This window comes from Nanorana parkeri, unplaced genomic scaffold, assembly GCF_000935625.1.
Source record: "Nanorana parkeri isolate BGI_ZX_2015 unplaced genomic scaffold, ASM93562v1 scaffold279, whole genome shotgun sequence".
NCBI lineage: Eukaryota > Metazoa > Chordata > Amphibia > Anura > Dicroglossidae > Nanorana > Nanorana parkeri.
Genome location: NW_017306547.1, coordinates 858,672 through 870,886, shown reverse-complemented (window position 1 = coordinate 870,886; position 12,215 = coordinate 858,672). Strand labels below are relative to the sequence as shown.

General features: G+C 40.7%; 1 protein-coding gene across 1 annotated transcript in view; it reads left to right on the top strand.

Annotated features, from left to right (window-relative positions):
• The first annotated feature begins 2,384 nt into the window (after nucleotides 1-2,384).
• TNFAIP8 (TNF alpha induced protein 8) overlaps nucleotides 2,385-12,215 on the top strand; it is a 29,123-nt gene continuing 19,292 nt past the window's right edge. Inside the window, exon 1 of the mRNA XM_018557307.1 lies at nucleotides 2,385-2,625. Coding sequence (XP_018412809.1) covers nucleotides 2,454-2,625 — 172 coding nt within the window. The 5' untranslated portion in view covers nucleotides 2,385-2,453. The remainder of the gene's footprint in view (nucleotides 2,626-12,215) is intronic.

Sequence of the window (12,215 nt, the reverse complement as noted above, 5' to 3'; positions counted from 1 at the left end):
CAACTATCTAAGACAGGAGATAGCTTCTCATTTTCCGTTTTGCATCTCTAGGGCAGGAAGTGAAATATCCTCAGCATGATACATAAGGCAAAAAATAACCTTTTTTTACACTGTTCCCCACTCTAAACAAAACAAGAAAAGTTTTGCTTATACATAAACTTTGTTTTTAATCTGTCTTAAAGTACATGCATGTGCAAAAATAAATACGGTAAATATTCCGTACATCTCTGCAATACCTTCTGTTTTCCATATGTTTTATCCATTTAAAAATGCTGCAAAAAACAGAAAAATGAACCTGTTGCTCTAAGCTAGCACAATACCTCTGCTGCACTGAGGGCCCAGTCACACCATAAAGAGTGCGTTCCAGAGCGTTCGGCCTCTGGAACGCAACCCGGCCGGCTCACTTTGTTTTGGGGTGCCTGCATTCTGGTCCAGTACAATCTGCAAAAAAATGCTGCATGCATTACGTTTTGTAGTTCGCCCAGGACCAGAACGCAGGCACTAATGTTACACGCGCTCGGGTGCCGACGATCACACTGCGGGTGGGGGGCGTGGCTGCGGTGCCATTGACTTCAATGCATTGCCGCGCCCCCAATTGCCCCCAAACAAAGTGAGCGGTTTGGGTTGCGTTCCAGTGGCCGAACGCACTCTTTATGGTGTGGCTGGGCCCTGAGATTGTTGAAATCCCTATCCAGTTCTTTCTGGCTAGACAAGATATCGCTCCCTCTCTTAATCTCCATTATATAAGAAGGAGGCGTTCTGTTGTCTAGCAGGGGAGAACTCAGGCAGGGCTGACAACGCTGTTTTGAATTTCAATGTAGGAGTGGCAAAGTTGTCAGCTTAAAGAGGAAGTGAGGAGCAGAGGCAATTTCTGGTGGGATCAACTGGTATTTTTCTGTACCTGCAGCATTTTTAGAGAGACAAATAATGGAAAAATGTGCAAGTACCGGTTATATACTCAAAGTTCAGCTTTAAGCACTAATTGTAGGCAAAAATGTACATAGCTATGCTCTATGGTTATCATTCATATTTACCCCATTTGTGACTTGCTGTCCAGCCCAAGCACACAAGAAGTAACAGCTGTCCCTCGCATGTGTTTGTCTCACTAGATTCAAATGACAACTTGGATAAAAAGCTGAGGAAAAGCAAAGAAACGTTTCACTACTTTACAAAAACTGGGAAAAAGAGGAGCATGTGCCCAAAACAATTCAGTTTAATCCCCTGTTCTCACCTGTGCGTATTTGAAGCGCTGCGGTCATTGCGCAACAATGCACGACAAAAGGAATCCCAATATTTTTAATGGGGCTCGTTCATACCTATTCATTTCACTGCAGTGTGACTTAGAAAGAGGTACAGGAGCATATTTTGGTGCTAGTTTGTTTTTAGCTCCATAGACTTCAATAGAAGCTCATGAAAAACGCATGTAACATTTTTTTAATGCATGACGATAAGCCCTCACCCCCTAGCAACCTATTATTTGATTACTCCATCATTTGGCTTATTAAAAAATGCATAACGCATTACAAATGCATTACATCATGAAAATGTGTAACAAATGCACAAGTGTAAACAGAGACTGGTCTGGTGCACGTTCCGTTTTAGCGCTTGCCTGGTGCGTTTACTTTTTATAACTTTTTATTGGCAGTATACAAAGTGTACACTCCATCCAGGTCTCTGCAGCACAGTGTGACCTCTGCTACCATCCCGAACACTGTGGGAAAATGCAGCATTTTGTTCATTTTTCTGCACCGCACATCAGACCAGCGTTGTAGTGTGCATGGGCACATATAAAACAATTGTTTTCTGTATGCCCTTGCAAGGACTGGCGTCGATCCAGTGCAGAAAACCGGTAGTCACCACAGCCAGTGTGAACGAGCCCTTATTTGAAGTGAAGCAAGAATTACTGTAACAACATTTCCTGCTTTTGCTTCAACTGTAAAATGGATTCTTTTGGATCTTCTAGCGTTATATAACTTCCATGAAAGCTTTAGGACTGTTGATATTATTTCAGGTTCTAATACTGTGTTGTCACTTCTGCTTTATGTGTTTGTTTTGATAGCAGCGTAGAAATGTTTTTATTTCTTCTATCTTACAGCCGATGTCATTTCCATGCACCCAGCCCTGGCTGTTTATATGACACACCTCTGACTGTGGCAGTTTGATGGGCTGATCTCTGGCAACATCAATGCTCACTGCTCGAGTTGTTAGCTCTGGAGCATCCAGCTCTTAACCATCACATTAAAGAAATGCTGAAGATGCAGCATTGCTCACTGATCTCCTTTCCTGTAATCCATTCATGTCACAGCAAGCAACACCCCACCCTCTGCAAATGATGATAAAATAAGGAAACTCTCTGTGTAATGTTATGGCAATGCAGAGCTGCACTTCTGAAGGTGCTTCTCCTCTCCAGACAGTGTCTGAGAAGAGGAGGAGCTTTCTCCCATACAGCTTGCATGCCATTGGCCAGACTTGCAGAACTTTCCTCTTTTCATCCTGACTTTTTTTTTTTTTTCCTTTTTGGAGAAGTTGACTTCTCTGCTTCTGCTGAGTGCACGTCAGCTGTAATCTGTTCTCCAGTGGCTCACACTGACACCATGAGCTCAGAGTCAGATGAATCAAAAGATGGTATGTTTATCTGCTTCTTATTTTCTCAATGTTCTGCTCTCAACTCTTCACACACGCTCAGGCACATGAAAGCTGAATGTGAAGTTTGCTGTGGTTTTGCTTGTCAGCCATTATGTCTAGAGATCTGGCAGAACCATCTGAAGACAGTTGTGTAGATTTCCTGGAAGGAGAACAGAAGTAGGGGCACGCTTTTCTTTTTTTCTTGGTGGGTTATTTTAGGCCAGAAAGCCTCATGGTACATTAGAGAATGCAGTGCTGATCACTTTAAAACTTGGATGTCTGTGTAGTTTGTTGTGGAGGGGGAGTTTTCAGCTACTGCTCGGAAGGGAAAGCTTGCAAGTTTCAGCTGAGCAATGAAGATCACAAATTTTGGTTCGCTTGCTGCTAAACTGTATTTCCTCCTTTTTTCTTCATCTAACTTTTTTTTAATTTTATGAAAGAAAGAAAAAAATGCTCGAGACTGGTGAGGGACGGGTACTGTGAAAAGATTTAATTTAAATCTCTGGAAACCTGGATACATTCCAAGCAAAATACTATTATTCAGAGTTGGTGCTTGATCCAGTTTTTTTTCTACTTGAATGTATGCAGTGTGCATTCAAATAGGTAAACGTGTGTGTATGTGTACATGATTTGATTTTTATTTGTAACCTATAGAATTAGAACATAGACCTCCATTCAGTCTATGGAATGGTTTATTCTCCAGGCCAGCAAGTTGAAAGGAAGTGTAACATAATACATAAGTATTGGATCACTTAGCAGGCACGTGCACAGTATTTTCAAGGACACACGGAGTCCCTCTGTCAGTCTTTACAGAAGCTGCTTTCTGATGAACTATAAGGCACAGAAGGATTGAACTGCAGTACAAGTTTTTCCTGTCATGAGTGTTTTGACAAAACACATTCCTTTGGCATCTTTTGCATTCCAACCGAGCATAACGTAGGTGCTCTATTTGCTTAAGGCTTCTATACTTTATTGGGAGTTTTATGTTAAAATATATCACCCAAGCGCAGTCATTATTTTACGTGAAATACAGCTATACCTTTTTGGTTTGACTGGAATATGATTTGTGTAGTGAGCAATTCTCTGTCTGGAGCCTTATTTCCTATATTCAAGAAGTCAGAAATTACTGCTTATTGCAATACTGTGTCTATAAAATGCATTGACCCCTTTTGGAATTTTTCTTTTTTTTTTCTTGTCAACATAGGTTTTTTTTTTAACACATATAAAAGTAAAATTCTAAACAAAACATTAGGGTACACAATATAAAAGATGTTGACAATGTTTACATTAAGTCGTGTGCATCAATACGTGTCAACAGTACATTGGCGATTGAACAACACAAGACCTTGTAATTAATATGATCACATATACAATCGGATCCAAGGTCATGGAGAAGTGGCCCAACCAGGAAAGAAGAGAGGGAAGGAGGATGGTTTATTGCCATGGAACAATGAATCACCTTTGATACAATTTTTCCTGTCCCAATACGTTTTTATTGAAAAGGTTTTCAAGCATACAGAAGGGAATTTATCAGAACTGGAGCAGACAAAATCTGGAGCAGTTGTGCATGGCAGCCAATCAGCTTCTCTCTTTATTTTTAAATCTTAACTGAACAAATTGAAGAGAGAAGCAGACTGGTTGCCATGCTCCAGATTTTATAAATTCCCCTCACACTATAACAGACACATTTACGTGAATATATTAGTGCAAACACGGTATCAGAGAATAAGTCAAGACTTAGCAATGTGGCTTGGGGACCCATGTTACTACCATAAGGAGTAGTGCTATGGCTCTGAAGTCTGTCAAACACAGAAGAAGAAAAAACAGAATGAGCAATAAGAAAAGCATAAAAAGGAGAGAGGGTAGAGTCATAGAAGGGGGTGTAGGTGGGAAGGGGTAATGGGGAGAGGCAACTGGGGGTGGGTCCAAGCGTGCGTAGGGAGACCTCAGTTTGCCCTATTATTTCACACTGTCGAACATATGTAAAAATTGATGGGTCATGGGACTGGTGATTTGCTCATGGGCATGGGAGGGAATCCATAGCAAAGTCTCTACTGAGATGAGATGCATTTAAAAGGATATTTAGGAGACTTAGAGGGGAGGACCGGTCATAGAATGGTAGTCTGAAAGTTGAGCAGTTTGTGCAGCTGTGTAATAGTTTGTTGTAGGACCAACAGACTGCAGCGATGTCAAGGTTGGAATAGTATGTTCTGTTTTGCGCAAGGTTTGGAGTTGCCCTGAATGGAAATTATAAGTTGTTTCTGGACAATAGGAAATGTGTGTGATGGGATTTCAATAGGGTACACCCATAAAGGTTATAACGATTTAGGGAGAAAGGTCATTTTGATCGACACAGCCATAAGATGTGCTCTAGCCCCAATGTGCCCCAGCCATGGGATTTGATAATTTTTCTATGATTAGGTAATAGAAGTCACAGAAGGACAGGGTAATTAGCCACTTACAGAGTAAAGCAAGAAGGGGTTTATATAGACCCCAACACATGGTAATAATCTTGGTTCCTAATATAATTATAAAGAGATCTGAAGCAGAGATATTATGTCCTGGGGCAGCGATAGATTCAAAGTGTTGCATTTGTGGGCCTGAAATGTTGAAAGTTGTCCAGTAGCTTTTTGATTGCGGTTATGCATCATGATTTCCTCTAGGATCTCCCTGATTTTTGCTACCCTGTCAAAATCCCCCAGAGCCTGCAGGGAAGCATCACCACAGTGTTATGCTGCCCCCACCATGATTAATGGTGGGAATGGTTAATTTATGATGGTGTGCAGTGTTTGACTTACAACAAGGTGTTCAGTCCAATGACTAAAAGCAAAATTTCGTTCTTAGGATACCTTAAATCTTCTTCAAAATACCTTCAGGTTGTCTAAGGTACTTTCTGGAAAGCTGTAGGTGAGATGACATGTACGTTTTTAGTTTAGGGTGGCTTTCTTTTGCTGCTCTTCTAAAGCTGCGAGTGGTAAAGCACCTGAGTGACAGTTGTATGCATAGCTTCTCCAGGCTAAAACATTGGGCCTTGGAATTCCTTCAGTGTTGTCATAAAGTCTGTGGGTGGCTTAAGTCACTAGTGCCCTTTGTGCGCAGTAACTATATTTTAGTGGATGGTCTATTTGTTTTAGTTTACAGTTGTGTCACACTCTTTCCATTTCTTAATGATTGATCTAACTGTACTTCAAGGGATTCATCAGGTATACTAAAGGATGTGTATACTTACGCAGAGGTTTTTCTGCTTTTTCATTGTGATCTAATTCACTTTGCAGAGATGTGTTTTACAATTAACATTAAAGATTATAATTTTGTTTATTAGTATAAACCTCCACACCAAAAAAAAATTAATAAAAAAAATGGAATGGTATTGCCTGAAACGAAAACTTCACCCAAAGGGGTGGATACTTTCATAGGCACCGTTTATGTGTTTCGAAATGGTTAGGTTTTACTCAGACTTAAAGATTCTGAAAGTCGATGCATGTAAAAAGTTTGCTTTTCTAGTTTGGGATAGGATGAAGAGTTAAAACCTCTGTCAGCTATTTGTTGTGTACCCCATTAGAACAATCTCTCCAAAATGAGGGGAAACCTAGGAACATCAAGACTAACCCTTCCGTACAAACGCGCAAAAACGGTGCCGCCTAGGTGTGAACCAGGCCTAAAAGCTGCTTCATAATTGCCCTATGTATGATTGTATGGGTAAGGAAACCAGGAAGTAGATACTTGATGAATAGGAAAACATGGCTCTGGCATTTTAAGAGGCATGAAAGTTACAGGCAGTGGAAACAGGGGCATAACTGCCTGTTTAATAAATCCATGTGATGATATTGAAAATTTACATATTTTTTATAATATAAAATGGGTTTTATCCCAATTTTGGCTGCACGTTTGGAAATACACTTTAAGTCAATTGAGTGGAGGTCTTCAAAAGCTTACCACGGTATGCCTGAGGACATATGGCAACACAATGTGTGTTACCACATATGTTTTTAGCACATCTGGTAAAAACAAGCTCCAAGATGCATAAAAAAACTTTTACATGTCACACTCAGCTTTGTTTATCAGTCTAAGGAAAGATTTCGAATATGGTTCGAATATTCTCCACTACTTCACTGTATGAAGAAGGAATTAAAAGTTGGAAGTACAGTGGCGTAGTGGTTAGCGCTTCTGCCTTGCAGCACTGGGGGTCTCTGGTTCAAATCCCCAGGTCACTATCTGCAAGCAATTTGCATGTTCTTCCTGTGCTTGCGTGCAGGGGCGTCCCGAGGCTGGATGTCACCTGGGGCGGAGACCGGGTGACACCCCCGCCGTGACGTTATCGCGCATGCACGATGGTCTTATTGAAGCATGCCGGCGGCCATCTTGATGATGGACGCCGGCAGAGAGAGGAGGGGACGTTCATCCGGCGGGATAAGGTATGCCGCCGGGTCCCCTCCTCTCTCCTGACCCTGTCGGGCTCTCTGTCCGTGACCGAGTGCCCGACTTTTCATAGGTTGCGACACCAAAATGACTGTCAGTTATTTTGGTGTCACCCCTCTAATGGTGGGACCCGGGTGCGTGCCACACCCCCCATGTGATGCCACTGCTTGCGTGGGTTGCTTCCCACACTTTCAAAGACATACTGGTAGCTTAACTGGCTCCTGTCTAAATTATCCCTCATATGTATGCATGTGAAATGGGGATCTTGGATTGTAAGCTCCTTGAGGGCAGGGACTGATGTAAATGTGCAACTATGTAAAGCACTGTGTCAATTGTCGGCGCTATAGAAATAGCTGTAATAAATAAAAAGTGAGTTTGGTTGTTTTTCTGTGAAGACATGTTTAGGGTACCAAAAAAAAAAGCCATGCATGCTGCCATTGTGAGCCTCCATAAGCTAGTTACCTGGTTCACTCTGTTTTTAGTACAATTGATCACCTGACCAAACAATACAAAAATGAAATTGCTTATCCCTATACTTGTTGTAGGTAATTTACTTGCAAATTATTGAAGCTTAATAGCTAGGCAAGTTGCATTTTCAGGAGAGAAGAGCCAAATCAGCCCATGTATTTTTGTCTTGACAGGTTTGCTATTAAATGGAACAATAATATGCAATATTCCTAATGTTTGCTATATCTAATAGTGTTCAGTACTTGTATTGTGACAACAAAGCAAACTCATTTGACCTTTTTACCAATTTTCTTTCAAGTCAAGGTGCAAGCCATTGCATGAGGACAAATTGTCCTGACATTATTTTCGATTTGGAAGGAATTTTCATTATGTTGGCATGAGAATTTGTAACTTGAATGTCCTGTAGAGTGACTGTCTAAGATAAGAGTGTCACATGAGTGTATGTGACGTATATGTAAACACTGACTTGAATCTGGGCAGTTACACCCTGACTCTAAACTAGTCAAGACTGTGGCTCAATGGTACACCTAAGTATATTTCCGTCGTAGTGCTCCATTATTACCATTGGAACAGGATATCTTTGCAGATCCACTCATTTTCATACTTGTAGTTTCTCAGAGAGCTTTAAGAGTTCTCTAATTGAAAAATGAAGGATGGATGTATTTTGTAAAAATAATCACATTATGCTCATGATCTGCTTACTTTAAATGCTTTTTAATCCATCACCAATACCTATGGCCGGCTTAAAGGAGAGCTATGAGGTTCTAGTTTTTCTTCTTCATTACTGCATTCATTAGGCTAAAGGAGTAAATAGTGTAATTTACTCCTATAAGCCAAAATGCACCCTGAGCCTTTAATCGCTTCTTTAAGATGGTGGATAGGGCTAAGTACCGCAATGAGGAGAGATCCTGACAATACTGTATGGATCCTCCCCACTGATGATCGTCACTGTTACTGACGGTGCTTCTCGAGAGCTTTGCGCGTTCCTGAATATAAGGGCATGCGCAGCAGCTCTGTCCTAGCAGTTCTCTCCCTACCTCTACGTCCCCGTCCTCTGTGCCAGCCTTCCTATATGGTGAATGATGTCACTGGGGATCCTTGCAGGCTGACGAGCGTCTGATCAGCAGCTTCTAGGATGTCAGCGTGACACAACCCCCTCCCCATAAATACATTTAGTCGAAGCAACAAAAAAAGAAAAAACATTTTTAGAAAATAATTTACCTTACACCACAGCTAATTCCTGTCTGTGTCGTTGACATCAGTGTGTATCACTTCATGATCCTGAGGAAGCTCAGGATTCCAAATATTGCAAGGCTCTCTAGCACTCTTCAGAATCTAATTATCATGAAATTTGGGATCCTAAGCTTTGTTGGAATCCCCGAGAAGGTTAAGTGATATCACCTTCATCTAGGTATGCGCCAGAAGTTGGCATGTAAGGCTACTATTTTTTTCTTTTTTCTTTCAGTGTTTTATCTTTTATGGCTTTCACTTAGCATGTTTCATTCAGGCAGAAGGGGGGGAATCTGCCACATAAGTGGACCTTGCCGTTTTGTGCAGTAAAGAGCACAATCTTTAAAAAAATCTTATCTATAGGTTACTAGGTGGGGAAAAAAATCACTCCACTTGGTAGGAAATTAGAACTGGTTGTGCAACTTGTTTGCCCTGTATTCCATAGCAGCTTTGAAACTGCTAAACCTTTTGGGTGCTATTACCCCTTGCTAGTCATAAATGGTTACCAAATGGAGGGCTTTTTCACTAACTAATCTGGAATGTGGGAAAGCTCTTTCATTGGTTGCAGAGATTTTTTTTAGCATGCCAAGCAATCATTTTGACCACCATTGTGGACTTATGTCACATTTGACTACTCTTAATCACATATTTATTCCTGTACACTTATTTATATTGATTGAATAGATATACCTTAACAAATGCAGAATTTTAAAGTAGTATTAAACACACAAACCTTTTATCAATATTGAATTCAGATCAAACACATATTTATATTCATTGCCCCTTTAGAGTATTTGTTTAAATTTTTGCCCAAGTACTTAGTCATCATGTTTCTGAACAGCTGGCTCCAACTCTCTCAGCCTGGCTTCCCTGTCCACTACATGATCACAAGGGACAGCACAGTCTCCAGTAACTGTCCCACTGGCTTGGAGAGTGGGAGGACAGGGGAGTGGTTTGCCTTGCTGTGCCTCTGTTTGTGGAGACACACAGCTTACTAGCACACACATTGGTTGCTCCATAGGTGCTTGCCAGGGAAAGGAGCCACCCTACGGGCCCATTCAAACCACGTCCAGATCATCTCCAGGCCAGACCAGATTGTTTCCGGACCCTAATGTATCCCTATGCTATTTTTGGTCTTTGTTCATTCACACCAGCGCACTCCACTCCAGACCAGAAAAATACTGCATGTCTCATTTTGTCTGGTCTGGAATGCGCTGGAGCTGTGGGCAGGTTCACACCATTTTCTGGACCAGATCTAATCCAGAAAATAGTGTAAACGTGCCCTAAAACAGGATAATCAGGGCCAGCACTCAGGGGACCAGAAGATTCTGTAGTAAACCAACTGTTAAATATCACGGAGCAGCATCCATTGTGAGCGATTTAATCAGCATTTGAAATAGATTAAAAACCTTTTGACTTTGATATCACTTAAAGGTGTTGTTCCTGAACAACACTTTAATTAAATGAATGCAGGTATAAACATTTTCTAAAAATCCAGATGTATCAGAACTTGCAACAGCCATACAGAAGGTTTCATTTAAGTGAAATTCTCCTTCAATGGACACCCTGTTTCCTGGGACTATTCAATACGGTTATACTGGTAATGATTTCATGCTGCAGATTTCCAGCTAAATAATGTCCTCTTTGTTAAGTATCTACCTCGAGTTTTAAAATATGTGACTGTGATTTTTAGGCCAATGTTTATCTTTGGTTCTCATTTGACACATGTGCATTGTGTTTGTGTACACTGTTTGTTAATAGATGTAATTGATTCTTTTAACAGGGTTTGTCCATAAAGACATTGAATTCTGCCCTTCAATCGCCTTTTTCAACATCCTTGCTGCATGCTTCAGCCATCTTGCTACTGTTATCATTCAGTTCATTCAGCTGATTGGGATGTGCTTATGGGAAACAGATGGGTCTGCATGTATTCTTTAGCTTAAATGCACTGTTTTTGGTCATGCCACAGCTTAATAGTAAACAGCCATTTAACTGAACCACAGACTGTTAAAGCCCAAATGTAAACACATGAACTTGTATCTTCTAAGATGTCATTTTTTTCTCTTTTTAATCTGAACATATTTAGATGACTACCGTACCGTAGATGACTTTTGCCTGAGTGTTCTTGTGTGACTGTGGCAGGACAGAACAAAGTGTTGACTGTTAATGGATGGTTCAGTGTTCTCTATTCATGCCTCTGGATATACTGCTGTCGTTTAAATCAATGGGGTTTCTCCTTTGGGTTGGGTTTAAATGGCTGTATACTGCTACTGAATAGTATCACAGTCAAATTATTCTAGTTACTTACTGCTAATTCTTTCTTCTAATTAATAGAGTATAGTAAGTATACTGCTCAAGGTGAACTATGTAATTGTAGTCCAGATATTTATGTCTTGCAGCCAGTAGTACACCGTATTACTAATGTAAAAGCACATAATAATTACCTATTAATAGATAACATGCAAGTAAATCGTTTACAGGCTTCTCATTAGAGTGTTGATCTGTCCCTGAACATGAATTCTGTGATCAGCCCAATGGAAACCGTTTAAATTCAGGAAGGCAAATCCATAGCAGAAAACTAAATATCTGCTTGTGTGAGCCAATAACTAAACTGTGTTCAGTTCCTGACTAACAGGGTTCCGCTAATGAGCTCCCCAAAACAAATATGCAGCGCTTGTACCTTTTTTGTGTTCTGTCACCTGTCAGCCATTTCACCCAGCAGGAGGGTGCAGCAGTACAGAGAGAGAGACCTGCGGATCAGTTACCTTACCTATATGAAGGTCTGAACAGCTGAGAGTAATAATGAGGTACAGCTACGGGTAAGATGTGGTAAGATGAGGAATTGAGGCTTTTTTCCCGCCCAAAGCTCTACGAAGCCTCCAGGCTGAAGAAGCCAGAACAGAACTGAAAGATTCCGAGTATACAAGTTTGTTGGAGCATGATGAGCCTGTTTTGTTGCTCAAACAGTAGAGCTAACATCTGTGTCAAACGCTAGTGTTTAATCAGTAAAACAAACTATTTATGCTGCAATCCCTAGTCTCTTTATAAATACATTCTATAAGCATACAGACGCATGCATACATACACCCACCCTTGTATGAAGCAGAGGGAAACATTTTGTTAAAATGATGTATATAATTTTGGTTACTCTTTGATAAAACATGAGCCTGGAGTGGTTGAAACCTTTTGTCAGGTATTTATTAGGGTCAATGTCTCCACTGTAGATAATTTTTTTCTTGCTTCACATTCAGAAACTGGCGACACAAAGGAAAAAGTAATTTGGGGAAATTTACCTGTCGAGAAGATTTCCTGCTGATCTGTGTTGATATACAGGAAGTGAGTGTAAATCTCCCCAATAGGGACAGTAACAACAATCAACACCTGACAAATGTTTTTACCCTCCCCAACACCATTTATAGTTTCAGTCTTATTTCTACCTGGTAATCCTAAAAATAACACACTTCCTGTCACAC